General features: G+C 42.6%; 1 protein-coding gene across 4 annotated transcripts in view; it reads left to right on the plus strand.

The window, feature by feature from the left end:
* The window catches only part of SPPL2B (signal peptide peptidase like 2B), a 74,694-nt gene that overhangs the window by 33,660 nt on the left and 22,738 nt on the right, over window positions 1-18,296 (plus strand). For all 4 annotated transcript variants that reach the window (XM_077272678.1, XM_077272688.1, XM_077272660.1 and 1 more), the window contains exons 6-9: window positions 11,333-11,478; window positions 15,883-15,979; window positions 16,127-16,243; window positions 16,327-16,408. In XM_077272678.1, the coding sequence (XP_077128793.1) occupies window positions 11,333-11,478; window positions 15,883-15,979; window positions 16,127-16,243; window positions 16,327-16,408 (442 nt within the window). The remainder of the gene's footprint in view (window positions 1-11,332; window positions 11,479-15,882; window positions 15,980-16,126; window positions 16,244-16,326; window positions 16,409-18,296) is intronic.

An 18,296-nucleotide genomic window follows, 5' to 3' on the forward strand; every position in this document is an offset into this window, starting at 1 on the left:
CATGCAGCTTTATAGAATGTAGTCACTTGGGGCTGAAAGATTGTAGGTTATATCAGAAAAAATGGTGACAGGTTTACTTTAAGGTGCTGCAATGCCACGCACATGAGGTAAGTGAATCAAAAGAACTATACTACATTTCTAATTGGAGGTATTTGCTAATATTATTATTACACCTACTACATATTGGGATAGGAATACCGCTTTTAAATGCTATATATGTCCTGAAGGCTGTCCACTGAAAGCAACATTTATCTATTGGCTTAGCCGCTTTGTAAATCTAAGCAGATCTTCTATCTTGAAAACTTTGCTGATGACATTCTTTTAGGAGACACACACTTTCTCATTGTCTTATCTATATATCAAGACATGTATGCTCCATGAGCTGTAATGAATGGGAGTTAGTTGACTGAGAAATGTGATGGATTACATTCTTCAGAAAGTGATTGTGTTAACCCCCCAACACGCACACTAGAGTCCGTAGAATAACACAGAAGATACATGCAGGTTTTTATGTGTGTTTAAATTACTATCCTGCCTTAGCTAGGCCTCCAGTTATACAATAAAGCTGTTAATAAATCTCCCTGCTGACTTTGTTCCAGTCTACACAGTAAAGTTGACTTGTGGGCTGCAGAAAACAGAAAGCATTACCCATGTTTTCGACCGATGGCCAGTGTAGTAACTGGATTTATATTTTCTATATCTATAGTCATGTAAACAGTAAAAAGAGTAAAACATTGGTATTCATTAAACCTGATTAAAATTGTATTAAAGTAATTATCATATGCAGATAAGTAGAAGATATTGGGTGTTTCACTGTCAATTCTTCAGATTCTGGATAGACTTGGGGTTCAAACTTAAAGGGGTTATCAACCCCGGAGCATACTTCAGAAAGCAGTGCAGCTTGACAAATACTAATTGTGTGTAATATAAACACTGTTAGGATTTGACTCTACTATCCGGATTAAGCAGTCCTCACAAGTATGTGATTTACATACACGCAGTAACGTGCCACGTTTTTCATATTTGTGGTTACGTGATGATCACTCGAATCGGCTAGCTGAACTGAATCAGAACTGTGTTCAATACACGCTGATAGTATTCGGCAACTATCACTGCCTGCGACCAGTTTGCCTGGAGTGGAAAGCCCCTTTAACTTATCATTATTGTGATCGGTCTGGACACTAATCTCAGTCAGTTAATGATCCTATTCCCCAAACTGCCCCACTTCTTCGTTTGTAGTTAGTGATTCTCATCCATTTGGATAATCCACAACAATATGCAATGCATGTGAATGGGGTTTCCAAAATCCTACTGACATGCAGTTGAGAATCTGTGCAGAATTTGGGGTATGCTGCAGATTTTTAGATCTGCATCATTTGGATTTTCACCATTTGTGATAGTGTTGTTACGCTGTGACTGTCCTGGTGTGACACGACCTGGCGGGTCGGTCACAAAACGGCGAAACACACAAGGGTACACCGGGGACACTTTAACAACGGTGGGCCCTGTCGGTAGGGAACGGGGAATGGACACCTCCTGCGCTCACCTGAGGCTGTGCCCTGATCTTGCTACCGTCCCTATACGGGTTCTTTCAACCCATCGCCAACCAGGATACCTTGTCCCTCACTTGCCCTGCTCTAATCCCTATGTAGGGAACTGGCAGGTGAGAGCACTGGTCCCACCGCTGCACTAATACAACACCGGAAAAATTACACAACAAAGGGACAAAGAAACAATAACAGCACCCTTAGCTTTCTCTGCTGCAATGCACCCCACAGCAGAGTAAGGCACCTGGAATGAGTATTCAGCTGTAGAACCACAGCACTCAGCAAGCTCCTGTTCCAGCAAGGTTGGTATCCAAAGGACCTGTGTAACCAACAGTCAGCTGATGCACCAGGTGACCTTTTAAAGGAAGGTTGGAGTGGTCACCACCCACATCAGCAGAACAAGCAGCAATGCAATTACACCAGCGGCCACCGGGGGAAAAACTGCATTAACCCCCGATGACCTGAAAGGAAAAAAAGGTTTTAATCTGAGGGAAACCAAATCTGCCACAGATCCAAACATGGATCGTGACAAGTGTGAAATTGAGACAAAATCTTCTTGTAATAGATTAAAAGTATTTTATGATATTTCTGCAATCTCTTCAGTAAGCACTGCAGCAGTTATAAAAACGATAGCTGGCACATTCTGGTGTATTGTCTTTGGCAGCACATGAATAATTCTGAATGGAGCAGATGTGACTTAGTAATTTTAAGGTTTCTGTGACTTTCAGTGGATGGTACTGTACATATTGAATATTTGCTCTCCACTCCATATTAGTCAGAAAACTATTGAAATGAGCTGGGGTTTAAAGCGTACACATCATTATACATTTTTATTCCATCAATAATTCACGATGAATATAAAAAAATATCACACTGTCAGATAAATCTGCTTCTTTCTCCTCCAGGACTCCTCATTTATTCTCAGAAATCTCAATTCCCAGGTAAAATCTGTATTTGGTGAAGACTGATATTTGCATTACTGTGACAGTAGATGGCCATTGTTTCTGATAAGATTATTAGAATATATAATCTTATCAGTAGCAACTGCCATCTCCTGTATCAGTAATATAAAAATGTATCAGGAGAATGTGCAGAATATTGTCTGTGTCCCTCAAGTTCCTCCCTCTTCTATAAAATGTTAAAAGCACCAACTATCATCTGTCTCAGTAATGGGAAAATGTGTATTCACTTAATACAGACTTTACTTGTGAATTAAGAATAAATGCTCAGTCTTGGAGGCGAAAGAAGCCGATTTCTCTAATAAAATACAGTCATGGCCAAAAGTGTTGGCACCCTTGAAATTGTTTCAGATAATGAAGTATTTCTCCAAGAAAACTATTGCAATTACTCATGTTTTGTTATGCACATGGACATAATTTCACATTAAAAAAACAAAACAAAAATGGTCCGGTCAAAAATGTTGGCACCTTTCCAAAATTATGGGTGAACAGTTTTGTTCCAAGCATGTGATTATCGTTCAAACTCACCTGTGGCAAGTAACAGGTGTGAGCAATCTGGAAATCACACTTGAAACGAGATAGAAAGGGGAGAAGACTCAATCTTTGCGTTGTGTGTCTGTGTGTGCTGCACTAAGCATGGAGACTGGAAAGAGGAGAAGAAAACTGTTAGGACTCTTTCACATGTCCTGATATTTCCGGTACCAGAAAAAACAGCACCGGAGATATGTGTACATGTGTGTAATACTTGTGGCATACGTGTGGCAACTGTGTGCTGCATCAGTACCACATGTATTGGCGTCTGGGAAGCAGTGGTACTGTTCGCACTGTTCCCCGGCGCCGGGTTCTGAAGACTGTTCTCATCATTCTCCCCTGCTCGCTCTGCGATCAGCGCGAGCAGGGGAGAATGTCGAGCATTGTATTCAACTGATAACAGCATGAGACGACGGCGGCTGATGGGAGTATTCATCAGCCGACGCCTGCGCTCTAAATAAATAATTAAAAAAAAAAAAAACCAGCAGGGATTCCCTTGTATTTTTGATAACCAGCTAGACAAAACTGTTAGCATTAGCAAGGCTGGTTATCAAGAATAGATGGTCCCCCACATTTTTGTCAACCAGGGCAAATGGGAAGAGTCGGGCAAAGTGCCAGAATTGTCACATCTAACAGATGTTCCTTTTCCGGTCATCTGCGGGCTGCTATTTTTAGTCTGGGGGGCCAATATCAGTGGCCTCTTACCTGCCTGAGAATACTAGCCCCCAGCTCTCTGCTTTAGCAAAGCTGGTTGTCAAAAATGGGGGGGGGTCCCCACTCTGTTTTTTTTATTATTTATTTAAGTTTAAAAAAAAAATGCAAGGGGACCCCTCTGTTGATAACTAGACTTGTAACGCTGACAGCTGACAGTTTTGTCTGGCTGGTTATCAAAAATATAAGGTAACCCACACCATGTTTTTAACCCCTTAATCCCATATAACGTACTATCCCGCCAAGGTGACCTGGGACTTAATTCCCAGGGACTGGATAGTACGTCATAGCGATCGGCCGCGCTCACTGGGGGAGCGCGGCCAATCGCGGCCGGGTGTCAGCTGACATCCGGCACTATGTGCCAGGAGCGGTCGCGGACCGCCCCCGGCACATTAACCCCCGGCACACTGCGATCAAACATGATCGCAGCGTTCTGGGGGCATAGGGAAGCATCCCCTCCCTGAGACCCTCGGTACAAGGCGACGTGCTCACCTTGTACCGAGCGTCTCCTCCCTGCAGGCCCCAGATCCAAAATGGCCTCGGGGCTGCATCCGGGTCCTGCAGGGAGGTGGCTTACCAAGCACCTGCTCGGAGCAGGCGCTGGTAAGCCTGCAGCCCTGCATGTCAGATCGCTGATCTGATACAGTGCTGTGCAAAGTGTCAGATCAGCAATCTGACCTTATAACATGATGCCTCCCCCTGGGGCAATGTTATAAAGTAAAAAATATATATATTTAGATGTGTAAAAAAAAAAAAAAAAAAAAATTCCTAAATAAAGAAAAAAAAGTATTGTTCCCATAAATACATTTCTTTATCTAAATAAAAAAATAAAAGTACACATATTTAGTATCGCCGCGTCCGTAACGTTCCTACCTATAAAACTGTCCCACTAGTTAACCCCTTCAGTGAACACCATAAAAAAAAAAGAGGCAAAAAACAACGCTTTATTATCATACCGCCGAACAAAAAGTGGAATAGCACGCGATCAAAAAGACAGATATAAATAACCATGGTACTGCTGAAAACTTCATCATGTCCCTCAAAAAACGAGCTGCCATACAGCGTCATCAGTGAAAAAATAAAAAGTTATAGTCCTCAGAATAAAGCAATGAAAAAATAATTATTTTTTCTATAAAATAGTTTTTATCGTATAAAAGCGCCAAAACATTAAAAAATGATATAAATGAGGTATCGCTGTAATCGTACTGACCCGAAGAATAAAACTGCTTTATCCATTTTACCAAACACGAAACGGTATAACACACCCCCCCCCCCCCAAAAAAAAAAAAAAAAAAAAGAAAGAAATTCATGAATAGCTGTTTTTGGGTCATACTACCTCACAAAAATCGGAATAAAAAATGATCAAAAAATGTCACGTGCCTGAAAATGTTCCAATAAAAACGTCAACTCGTCCCGCAAAAAACAAGACCTCACATGACTCTGTGGACCAAAATATGGAAAAATTATAGCTCTCAAAATGTGGTAAAGCAAAAAAATATTTTTTGCAATAAAAAGCGTCTTTTAGTGTGTGACGGCTGCCAATCATAAAAATCCGCTAAATAACCCGCTATAAAAGTAAATCAAACCCCCCTTCATCACCCCCTTAGTTAGGGAAAAATAAAAAAAATTAAAAAATGTATTTATTTCCATTTTCCCATTAGGGCTAGGGTTAGGGTTGGGGCTAGGGTTAGGGTTTGGATTACATTTACGGTTGGGATTAGGGTTAGGGGTGTGTCAGGGTTAGGGGTGTGGTTAGGGTTATGGTTGGGATTAGGGTTAGGGGTGTGTTTGGGTTAGGATTTCAGTTAGAATTGGGGGTTTCCACTGTTTAGGCACATCAGGGGCTCTCGAAACGAGACATGGAGTCCGATCTCAATTCCAGCCAATTCTGCGTTGAAAAAGTAAAACCGTGCTCCTTCCCTTCCGAGCTCTCCCGTGCACCCAAACAGGGGTTTACCCCAACATATGGGGTATCGGCGTACTCAGGACACATTGGACAACAACTTTTGGGGTTCAATTTCTCTTGTTACCCTTGGAAAAATAAAAATTTGGGAGGCTAAAAAAACATTTTTGTAGGAAAAAAATGATTTTTTATTTTCACGGCTCTGCGTTATAAACTGTAGTGAAATACTTGGGGGTTCAAAGTTCCCACAACACATCTAGATAAGTTCCTTGGGGGATCTAGGTTCCAATATGGGGTCACTTGTGGGGGGTTTCTACTGTTTAGGTACATCAGGGGCTCTGCAAATGCAACGTGACGCCTGCAGACCAATCCATCTAAGTCTGCATTCCAAATGACGCTCCTTCCCTTCCGAGCTCTGCCATGCGCCCAAACGGTGGATTCCCCCCCAACATATGGGGTATCAGCGTATCCGCGTACTCAGGACAAATTGGACAACATCTTTTGGGGACCAATTTCTCCTGTTACCCTTGGGAAAATACAAAACTGAGTGTTAAAGATAATTTTTGTGGAAAACAAATGATTTTTTATTTTCCCGGCTCTGCGTTATTAACTGTAGTGAAACACTTGGGGGTTCAAAGTTCTTACAACACTTCTAGATAAGTTCCTAGGGGGGTCTAGTTTCCAATATGGGGTGACTTGTGGGGGATTTTTACTGTTTAGGTACATTAGGGGCTCTGCAAACGTAATGTGACGCCTGCAGACCATTTCATCTAAGTCTGCATTCCAAATGGCACTGCTTCCCTTCCGAGCTCTGCCATGCGCCCAAACGGTGGTTACCCCCCACATATGGGGTATCAGCGTACTCAGGACAAATTGTACAACAACTTTTGTGGTACATTTTCTCCTGCTACCCTTGGTAAAATAAAGCAAATTGGAGCTGAAGTAAATTTTTTGTGAAAAAAAAATTAAATGTTCATTTTTTTTTTTAAACATTCCAAAAATTCCTTTGAAGCACAAGAAGGGTTAATAAACTTCTTGAATGTGGTTTTGAGCACCTTGAGGGGTGCAGTTTTTAGAATGCTGTCACACTTGGTTATTTTCTATCATGTAGACCCCTCAAAATGACTTCAAATGTGATGTGGTCCCTAAAAAAAAAAATGGTGTTGTAAAAATGAGAAATTGCTGGTCAACTTTTAACCCTTATATCTCCCTAACAAAAAAAAAAATGTTGTTTCCAAAACTGTGCTGATGTAAAGTAGACATGTGAGAAATGTTACTTATTAAGTATTTTGTGTGACACATCTCTGTGATTTTAAGGGCATAAAAATTCAAAGTTGGAAAATTGCGAAATTTTCAAAATTTTTGCCAAATTTCCATTTTTTTCACAAATAAACGCAGGTAATATCAAATAAATTTTACCACTGTCATGAAGTACGATATGTCTCGAGAAAACAGTGTCAGAATCACCGGGATCTGTTGAAGTGTTCCAGAGTTATAGCCTCATAAAGGGACAGTGGTCAGAATTGTAAAAATTGACCCGGTCATTAACGTGCAAACCACCTTCGGGGCTTAAGGGGTTGCATTTTATTTATAGTGCAGGCAGTGGCTTAACCCAATAACGACCACCGATACGCCTTTTAACGGCGGCAGTTAAGGGTACTTAAACCACAGCGCCGTTAATTAACGGTGCTGTGGAAAAAGTGAATAGCGCCCCCCAGAGTCGGATTTTCTCTGGGGTCTCGGTTGCCGGGGGTAGCTGAGACCCCAGGGAACATGATCCGGGGGGTTTATAACCGACCCCCGAGTTGCAGTCGCCGGTAATTAACCGTTTACCGGCGGTCGCAACAAATAAAAAATGCGATTTGCCATTTAATTTCTCTGTCCTCCGATGTGATCGCACATCGGAGGACAGAGAAATGGGGTCCCCGATAGCCCCCCGATACTTACCTATCTCCCCCGGTGCTCCTCGTGGCTCCCGATGGGCGCCACCATCTTTTTCCGGGAAAAAATGGCGGGCGCATGCGCAGTGCGCCCGGCACCCGGAAGATCTTTGGGGTCTCGGCTGCCGGGGGTAGCTGAGACCCCAAAGAACATGATCGGGGTCGGTTTTTACAATCATGCGATCGTAATTAACTGTTTACCGGTGACCGCAAAAAAAAAAAAAAGCGATGTCATTCTCTGTCCTCTGATGTGATCGCACATCAGAGGACAGAGAAATAGGGGGATTCGGGGACCCTGTTATACTTACCGGTGTCCCTGGGTCCTCCTGTGTCCTCTCCAGGCCGCCGGCTTCTTGCTCCGGTAAGAAAATGGGGGGCGCATGCGCAGTGCGGCCGGCAGAGGACGATTCTTGCTCTTCTTTTATTTTGGTCACTGTGAGATCCTATCACAGTGATCAAAATAAAAAAAATAGTAAATAACCGCCCCCCCCCCCCCCTTTGTCACCCCCTTAGTAAGGAAAAAATAATAAAATAAAAAAAATGTATGTATATCTATTTTCCAATTAGGGGTAGGGGTAGGGTTAGGGGTAGGGTTAGGATATGTGCACACATAGAATGGTTCTCTGCGGATTTTTCTGCAGCGGATTTGATAAATCTGCAGGGCCAAAACGCTGCGTTTTTCCTGCGGCTTTATCGCGGATGTACCGCGTTTTTTGTGCGGATTCCCCTGCGGTTTTACACCTGCGGTTTTCTATTATGGAGCAGGTGTAAAACCGCTTCGGAATCCGCAGAAAGAATTGACATGATGCGGAATGTAAACCGCTGTGTTTCCGCGTGTTTTTTTCCGCAGCATGGGCACAACGTTTTAGGTTTCCCATAGGTTTACATTGTACTGTAAACTCATGGGAAACTGCTGCGGACCCGCAGCTGCGGAAACGCTGCGGATCCGCAGCAAAATCCACAGCAAAATCCACAGCGTGTGCACATAGCCTTAGGGTTAGGGCTAGGGTTAGGGTTGGGGCTAAAGTTAGGGTTAGGGCTAGGGTTGGGGCTAAAGTTAGGGTTAGAGTTGGGATTAGGGTTGGCATTAGGGTTACATTTGGGATTAGGGTTAGGTTTGGGATTAGGGTTAAGGTTGGGATTAGGGTTAGGGGTGTATTGGGATTAGGGTTAGGTTTTGAGGTTAGGGTTGAGATTAGGATTAGGGGTGTGTTGGGTTTAGGGTTTTGATTAGGGTTATGGTTAGTTTTAAGGGTGTTTTGGGGGTTAGGGTTGTGATTAGGATTATGGATCGGGTTGGGATTAGGGTTAGGGGTGTGTTGGGGTTAGGGTTGGAGTTAGAATTGGGGGGTTTCCACTGTTTAGGTACATCAGGGGGTCTCTAAACGCCACAACCAATTTTGCGCTCAAAAAGTCAAATGGTGCTCCCTCCCTTCTGAGCCCTGCCGTGTGACCAAACAGTGGTTTACCCCCACATGTGGGGCATCAGCGTACTCGGGATAAATTGGACAACAACTTTGGGGTCCAATTTCTCCTGTTACCCTTGTGAAAGTAAAAATTTGGGGGTGAAAAGATCATTTTTGTGGAAAAAATATTTTATTTTCATGGCTCTACATTATAAACTTCTGTGAAGCACTTGGGGGTTCATAGTGCTCACCACACATCTAGATAAGCTCTTTGGGGCTCTAGTTTTCAAAATGGGGTCACTTGTGGGGGTTTCTACTGTTTAGGAACATCAGGAGATCTGCAAATGCAACATGACGCCCGCAGACCATCCCATCAAAGTCTGCATTCCAAGCAGCGCTCCTTCCCTTCCGAGCCGTGATGGGTGCCCAAACACTGCCCCCCCCCCCACACATATGGGGTATCGGCGTACTCAGGACAAACTGGTCAACAGATTTTGGGGTCCAATGTCTCCTGTTACCCTTGAGAAAATAAAAAATTGCAGGCTAAAAAATCTTTTTTTGAGGTAAAAAAAAGGATTTTGTATTTTCACGGCTCTACGTTATAAATTTCTGTGAAGCACTTGGGGGTTTAAAGTGCTCACCACACATCTAGATAAGTTCCTTAAGGGGTCTAGTTTCGAAAATGGTGTCACTTGTGGGGGGTTTCTACTGTTTAGGCACATCAGGGGCTCTCCAAACGCGACATGGTGTCCGATCTCAATTCCAGCCAATTCTACATTGAAAAAGTAAAACGGCACTCCTTCTTTTCCAAGCTCTGCAGTGCGCCCAAACAGTGGTTTACCCCCACATATGGGGTATCGACATACTCAGGAGAAATTGCACAACAACTTTTGTGGTCTAATTTCTCCTGTTACCCTTGTGAAAATAAGAATTTGTGGGCGAAAAAAATCATTTTTGTGTAAACAAATGCGATTTTTTTATTTTCACGGCTCTACTTTATAAACTTCTGTGAAGCACTTGGGGGCTCAAAGTGCTCACCACACATCTAGTTAAGTTCCTTAAGGGGTCTAGTTTCCAAAATGGTGTCACTTGTGGAGCGTTTCCACTGTTTAGGCACATCAGGGGCTCTCTAAACATGACTTGGCATCTGATCTCAATTCCAGCCAATTCTGCATTGAAAAAGTCAAACGGCACTCCTTCTCTTCCAAGCTCTGCGGTGCGCCCAAACAGTGGTTTTTTTTCTTTTTTTTCCTTCCACATTGTTTCAGTTCCTGTGAAGCACATAGAGGGTTAATAAACTTCTTGAATGTGGTTTTGAGCACCTTGAGGGGTGCAGTTTTTAGAATGGTGTCACACTTGGGTATTTTCTATCATATAGACCCCTCAAAATGACTTCAAATGTGATGTGGTCCCTAAAAAAAAAAAAAATTGTTGTTGTAAAAATGAGAAATTGCTGGTCAAATTTTAACCCTTATAACTCCCTAACAAAAAAAAATGTTGGTTCCAAAATTGTGCTGATGTAAAGTAGACATGTGGGAAATGTTACTAAGTATTTTGTGTGACATATCTCTGTGATTTAAGGGCATGAAAATGCAAAGTTGGAAAATTGCAAAATTTTCAAAATTTTCGCCAAATTTCATTTTTTTTTCACAAATAAACACAAGTATTGTAAAGGAAATTTTACCACTATCATGAAGTACAATATGTCATGAGAAAACAGTGTCAGAATCATCAGGATCCATTGAAGCGTTCCAGAGTTATAACCTCATAAAGGGACTGTGGTCAGAATTGTAAAAATTGGCCCGGTCATTAACATGCTAACCACCCTTGGGGGTTAAGGGGTTAAAAACTTGCATGGCCATATTTATGGTTTGGAGGTTGTTCTTACTGACTTTTGGCTGGCACTTAAAGTTTTGAACATGCATAATGAATCTAAATCAAACATTTAAAGGAGTTGATTGGTCTTAAGCTACAAGTCTGCAGGCACTCTGCGTGACTGCAGAATTGTGAATTCTCACAAGTTTGTAATTTGCATACATGAGGTCATGTGCCGACTAGATGTCGCAGCCTCAATCAATGCAAGTGTATTGAGCAAGGCCGGATACAGTCTAGTCGGAAAGTGGCTGAAAGTATGCAAATTGCAAACCTGTGGGCATATGACCACCCATTCCCAGCACTGGAGAATTCTCACTGCGTACAGCGTGTGATGTGAGGATTCACAAGTCTACAGTGACGTGGAGTTACTACAAATTTGTGGCTTAAAACCGGATAATTACATTGCTGTAGTTCAATCTACTTGTCTGATGCCAATTAAACATTGCGGTGCCTTTTTCAGGAGCTATATGAAACACAAGAGGGATGATGGAGCAGATAAGAAACACGATGATGAAACGGTGGATGTCACTCCCATAATGATCTGTGTGTTTGTCGTTATGTGCTGCTCTATGTTGGTCCTTCTGTTTAACTTCTACGACCGTTTAGGTAAGGAAATGGTATCCACGGACACACACAACTCCTTGACTGTGTTTTTGAACCGGTTAGTAATAGAGCCAATTTTGGCCTAAATGACTGAGCCCCATTTTTCAACTTTGAAGTGTCACTTTATTAGGTAATAATTCTGTAATGCTTCTACATAGTGATACTTTGTTACTGGTATAGTTAGGTTGATATGTTGGGTGTATTTTTTTTATGAATAATGTAATGGAAGCTTAGAATAAGTAATGGAAACTTAGAATTTAAAGTTTGAAAACTGCCAATTTTTCAATTACCTTAGCACCTTCCTGACACTGAGCATAGGGGTGCATACAATGACTGGTTCCTTTCTTGAATCAAACTCAGGATCTGCCTTTGTTCATCTCCGAAAGTTGCGTTTACATTGAGTAGCCTGAGGGAGCGCCCCGTTCCACATGCCCATCGGTTCCCCACCATATATTCTTGTGGTGCCTATTGGTTGCCATGGCCTGTGCTTGCCATTAAGGTGCTTTTATAAAGACTAGCCCGTGGCTGTTGCTTAAGAGACTGTGAGTTTAACTATATACTGCAATGCCGTAGTATTGTAGTGCATAGCATAAGTGATCAGGCGATCACAGGTTCAAGTTCCCCAAGAGGACTACAGATTAAGTTAAAAAAAAAAAAAAATTGAGGCGGAGGAAAAAACAAAAGTGAAAAAAAAAAAAAACGGAAAAGGCAGAACACACAAACTAGTTAATAAACAACATTTACTACATATGCTTTCTTTATACCAGCATAATTTGTTAAGTCTTATTATTTTATTTGTATGTTAAAAAAAATTAATTTTGCTTCTAAATTTCGACCCTAAGAACTATAGGCAGAAAACAGAAGGACATTGAACACTTTTTTGCAAAGTTAGTGTGTGTGTGTGTAGATGCAAATTGCCTCTTCTGAGAAAAAGAGGACTTAAACTCTATAGCGCCACCTGTTGGAAGTAGCAATCCTACATGTCACAATCAACCCTTTAACGAGTCTTGCAATATGACTTAGGATAAAAGCCAAATCAGTATCTCAATTTTGCAGACACTGTGTTTCGGGCTGTTGTCCCTTGTCAGTGAGAAGCACTATATAGACATATACAGGTCCTTCTCAAAAAATTAGCATATAGTGTTAAATTTCATTATTTACCATAATGTAATGATTACAATTAAACTTTCATATATTATAGATTCATTATCCACCAACTGAAATTTGTCAGGTCTTTTATTGTTTTAATACTGATGATTTTGGCCTACAACTCCTGATAACCCAAAAAACCTGTCTCAATAAATTAGCATATCAAGAAAAGGTTCTCTAAACGACCTATTACCCTAATCTTCTGAATCAACTAATTAACTCTAAACACATGCAAAAGATACCTGAGGCTTTTAAAAACTCCCTGCCTGGTTCATTACTCAAAACCCCCATCATGGGTAAGACTAGTGACCTGACAGATGTCAAGAAGGCCATCATTGACACCCTCAAGCAAGAGGGTAAGACCCAGAAAGAAATTTCTCAACAAATAGGCTGTTCCCAGAGTGCTGTATCAAGGCACCTCAATGGTAAGTCTGTTGGAAGGAAACAATGTGGCAGAAAACGCTGTACAACGAGAAGAGGTGACCGGACCCTGAGGAAGATTGTGGAGAAGGACCGATTCCAGACCTTGGGGAACCTGAGGAAGCAGTGGACTGAGTCTGGTGTGGAAACATCCAGAGCCACCGTGCACAGGCGTGTGCAGGAAATGGGCTACAGGTGCCGCATTCCCCAGGTAAAGCCACTTTTGAACCATAAACAGCGGCAGAAGCACCTGACCTGGGCTACAGAGAAGCAGCACTGGACTGTTGCTAAGTGGTCCCAAGTACTTTTTTCTGATGAAAGCAAATTTTGCATGTCATTCGGAAATCAAGGTGCCAGAGTCTGGAGGAAGACTGGGGAGAAGGAAATGCCAAAATGCCTGAAGTCCAGTGTCAAGTACCCACAGTCAGTGATGGTGTGGGGTGCCATGTCAGCTGCTGGTGTTGGGCCACTGTGTTTCATCAAGGGCAGGGTCAATGCAGCTAGCTATCAGGAGATTTTGGAGCACTTCATGCTTCCATCGGCTGAAATGCTTTATGGAGATGAAGATTTCATTTTTCAGCACGACCTGGCACCTGCTCACAGTGCCAAAACCACTGGTAAATGGTTTACTGACCATGGTATTACTGTGCTCAATTGGCCTGCCAACTCTCCTGACCTGAACCCCATAGAGAATCTGTGGGATATTGTGAAGAGAAAGTTGAGAGACGCAAGACCCAACACTCTGGATGAGCTTAAGGCCGCTATTGAAGCATCCTGGGCCTCCATAACATCTCAGCAGTGTCACAGGCTGATTGCCTCCATGCCACGCCGCATTGAAGCAGTCATTTCTGCCAAAGGATTCCCGACCAAGTATTGAGTGCATAACTGAACATTATTATTTGATGGTTTTTTTGTTTGTTATTAAAAAACACTTTTATTTGATTGGCCGGGTGAAATATGCTAATTTATTGAGACAGGTTTTTTGGGTTTTCAGGAGTTGTATGCCAAAATCATCAGTATTAAAACAATAAAAGACCTGACAAATTTCAGTTGGTGGATAATGAATCTATAATATATGAAAGTTTAATTGTAATCATTACATTATGGTAAATAATGAAATTTAACACTATATGCTAATTTTTTGAGAAGGACCTGTATATATATATATATATATATAGCGGTATATATATATTCTATATATCTATATCCATGGTTAGTAGAAAGAAAGATGTGGCACTCACCCAGTAGTGTTGCAAATTGTCTTTTCAGAGAGGAAGAGGACTAGAATGCTAGTGCCACCTATTCGAAGTAGCAATCCTAACAGTAAATGTCAACCCTTTAACGAGCCTTGTCACATGACTTAGGATAAAAGCCAAACCAGAATCTCAATTTGCAGACACTGTGTTTCGGGGTTCTGCCCCTCGTCAGTGCAAAGTGGAGATCTGGTTTGGCTGATTGAGAAGTATAATTTCTCCTTACGGATAGTGACATGTTAAGCATGCCGAGGTGAGGAGACTTAAAGCCGCAATGCTCAATCAGCCAAACCAGATCTCCACTTTGCACTGACGAGGGGCAGTACCCCGAAACAGTGTCTGCAAATTGAGATTCTGGTTTGGCTTTTATCCTAAGTCATGTGACAAGGCTCGTTAAAGGGTCGACATTGACTGTTAGGATTGCTACTTCCAATAGGTGGCACTAGAGTTCTAGTCCTCTTCCTCTCTGAAGAGACAATTTGCATATTTCCCAGAGGAGCATTGCGGATTTAAGTCTCCTCATTTCGACATGCTTAACATGTCACTCTCTGCAAGGAGAAACGATACTTCTTGGAACCCAGTAGTCTTGTAATCAAAGTCCTTTATTTTACCATCTGTGGGTTGAGGACATTAACCAGAGGCGGCAGGTGGAGGCGAAGGTGAGGGGGGGGGGTGGAGAATGGCCATTTCGTGCCGACTGTGCTTTAACGACCAACCAACATTCAAGAGTGACCAAAACATCAGCCAGAAAGCATTGGTACTGGGATGTGGTCTGTGGTCCCCACCTGCAGAACCGCTCCCTTATTGAGAGTGTCTTGATAATTGCCAATCATTTCCATCTGTTGTCTATTCCATTTGCACAACAGCATGTGAAATTGATTGTCAAACAGTGTTGCTTCCTAAGGCCTCTTTCACACTTCAGTCTTTTTGTTTCCGTCACAATCCGTCGTTTTGTGAAAAAAAAAAAAAAAAATGGATCCAGCAAATGTTGGAGCTAGATCCGTTTTTTTCTCATAGACTTGTATTAGCGACGGATTGTGATGGATGGCCTTCCGTTTCATCCATCGTATGACGGATCCATCATAAATTCTGTGTCCGTTGGGCGGAGGCAACGCACATAGAAACTTTTTTTGTGTACGTCGGAAAATCGCGCAGTGACGGATCCTGCGCTGTCCGTTGTAGGCTATAATGGAAGCCTATGGACGCAGGATCCGTCACTGTGTGTCAAAAGACAGAAACCAGCGACGGAGTCCGTTTTTTGAAACTGAGCATGCCTGGCAGAATTTCTGATAGAGCTCTCTCTCTCTGCTCTCTGCTCTCTCTCTCTCTGCTCTCTCTCTCTCGATCAGCACAGGAGCCATTTTTTCAACACTTTGAAGGATTGTGACTGATTAGAAAAAACAGAACTGTCAAAGAGGCCCAAGTGGACAGTTTGATTTACTTGAAGTTATATTCTGTTGTTTAAGTGTTCCCTTTATTTTTTTGAGCAGTGTATATATAATATATATTTTATAGTTGCATTTGAGGTAAAAAAAAAAAGAACGGTGTTTGTAATTTCTATTGTGTCGTTTTCTTCTACACACAGTTTATATAATCATCGGAATATTCTGCTTGGCTGCATCAATAGGGCTATACAGCTGCCTTTCCCCATTTGTTCGCATAATTCCATACGGGAAGTGCAGGTGAGCACACAAATACAAATTCTTTCTAGTTCTACATAAGTCCCATAAAGAGAGGATTAGGTTTGCTCCTAAAACAACATAAAATCCAAACAAATATTAATTATTTTATCTCTAATTGTCCTTCTTATGTTTCATTCCTCTTCTTAGGGTGCCAGAAAATAATCTACCCTACTTCCATAATCGCCCGCCTATTTGGAAACTTCTGCTAGCAAGCTTCTGTATTGCTGTCAGTGTGATATGGGGAGTCTACAGGAATGAAGACCAGTAAGTAGTTCTGATCACACAGAAGGCAAAATATAGAAAACCACCATGATGCACTTTTTAGTACACTGTTATATATCTTTCAGATGGGCCTGGATACTTCAAGATATTCTTGGAATAGCTTTTTGTCTTTACATGTTAAAGGCAATTCGCCTGCCGACATTTAAGGTGGGTATCGGGATAAAATTTGAAAGTTAACTTTGCACAAGGCAGCAGTGTAATAATTGTGAATGTCATTACAAAAGATGCATCGATCATGATGATTTTTGATGGAAGCAACAGTCTGTTGAGATCAATGATAAACACTGCCTTTGCCTGATGGCTAGATAGGTGCCGGGCTCAGATAGCCGTGAACCTGAAAATTGTTAGCATATGCTTGTGTTGAACCGGGGAAAAAGCAAGTGCTTGATTCCTCAGGAGCTGAGAGACACATACGGTATGTAATCAATGAAAGATTACTACTCTAGTTTTATTGGATTGGTTTGAGCTGATATGGTAAACTTAAAGTCTCTTTCTATGCCGCTTTCCTCATAACCAGTAATGTGAGAGTTAGATGGGCTGACTATGCAGGTCCTGCACCTGTAATCAATCTTTCTTATGTGAGAAACCCTTCTAATCTTCTTTTGTTCTCTTACCTGCTCCTCTCTGTTGTATATTGATCTGGGCAAGCTTAGCTTGTGTATATTATTGGTTACTTTTAATAGTCAGTACTTATCTGCACATTATTTTAACAAATACAAAGCAGCCCAGTGGCGTATCCAGGGGGGGCAGCCGGGGCATGTGCCCCGGGCGCAGCCGACAGGGGGGCGCCAGCGGGCCGCCTGATGATGCGGCGGTCCAAGGAGGGGGTTGGCAGGGCCAGGAAGCGGGGGCTGTCTAATTATACTCACCTACTCCTGGCGCGGTCCCTGCAGGTCCCTGGCTCCCCGGCGCCCCGGCTTCTTCCTGTACTGAGCAGTCACATGGTACCGCTCATTACAGTAATGAATATGCTGTTTCACCTCCCATAGGGGTGGAGCCGCATATTCATTACTGTAATGAGCGGTAACGGTGACCGCTCAGTACAGGAAGAAGCAGCGCTGGGGAAGCAGGGACTGCACCGCGCCAGGAGCAGGTGAGTATAACGGGGAAGGGAGCGCTGTGCTGCGCAATATTCACCTGCTCCTCGTTCCAGTCGCCGGTCCGTCTTCTGCAGTGACGCTGAGGTCAGAGGGCGCGATGACGTAGTTAGTGCGCGCCCTCTGCCTAAACGTCAGTGCAGAGGAGGCGGGAGATGGCGCGGTGTTGTGAAATTGGATTTTGGGCTCCCCCGGTGGCCACTGGTGGAATTGAACTGGTGTGCATCATCCTCTCTGTTCACCTGTTTCCATCAGGATGTGGGAGTCGCTATTTAGCCTTGCTCCTCTGTCACTTCCATGCCGGTCAACATTGTAATCAGAAGCCTTTCTGTGCATGTTCCTGCTGCTAGACAACTCCCAGCTAAGTTGGACTTTAGTCCTTGTTTGTTTTGCATTTTGTTCCAGTTCACAGCTGTAGTTTCGTTTCTGTGTCTGGAAAGCTCTTGTGATCTGAAATTGCCACTCTGATGTTATGAGTTAATACTAGAGTCTTAAAGTAATTTCAGGATGGTGTTTTGATAGGGTTTTCAGCTGACCATGAAAGTGCCCTTTTTGTCTTCCTGCTATCTAGTAAGCGGACCTCAATTTTGCTAAACCTATTTTCATACTACGTTTGTCATTTCATCTAAAATCACCGCCAATATTTGTGGGGGCCTCTGTCTGCCTTTCGGGGAAATTTCTCTAGAGGTGAGCCAGGACTATATTTTCCTCTGCCAGGATTAGTTAGTCCTCCGGCCGGCGCTGGGCGTCTAGGGATAAAACGCAGGCTACGCTACCCGGCTACTGTTAGTTGTGCGGCAGGTTTAGTTCATGGTCAGTTTAGTTTCCATCCTTCCAAGAGCTAGTTCTTATGTTTGCTGGGCTATGTTCTCTTGCCATTGAGAACCATAACAGTTTGACCGGCCTAAAAGGGTTAAATTAATTGACAGAGAAAGGAG

The sequence above is a fragment of the Ranitomeya variabilis genome, chromosome 1 (assembly GCF_051348905.1).
Source record: "Ranitomeya variabilis isolate aRanVar5 chromosome 1, aRanVar5.hap1, whole genome shotgun sequence".
Taxonomy (NCBI): domain Eukaryota; kingdom Metazoa; phylum Chordata; class Amphibia; order Anura; family Dendrobatidae; genus Ranitomeya; species Ranitomeya variabilis.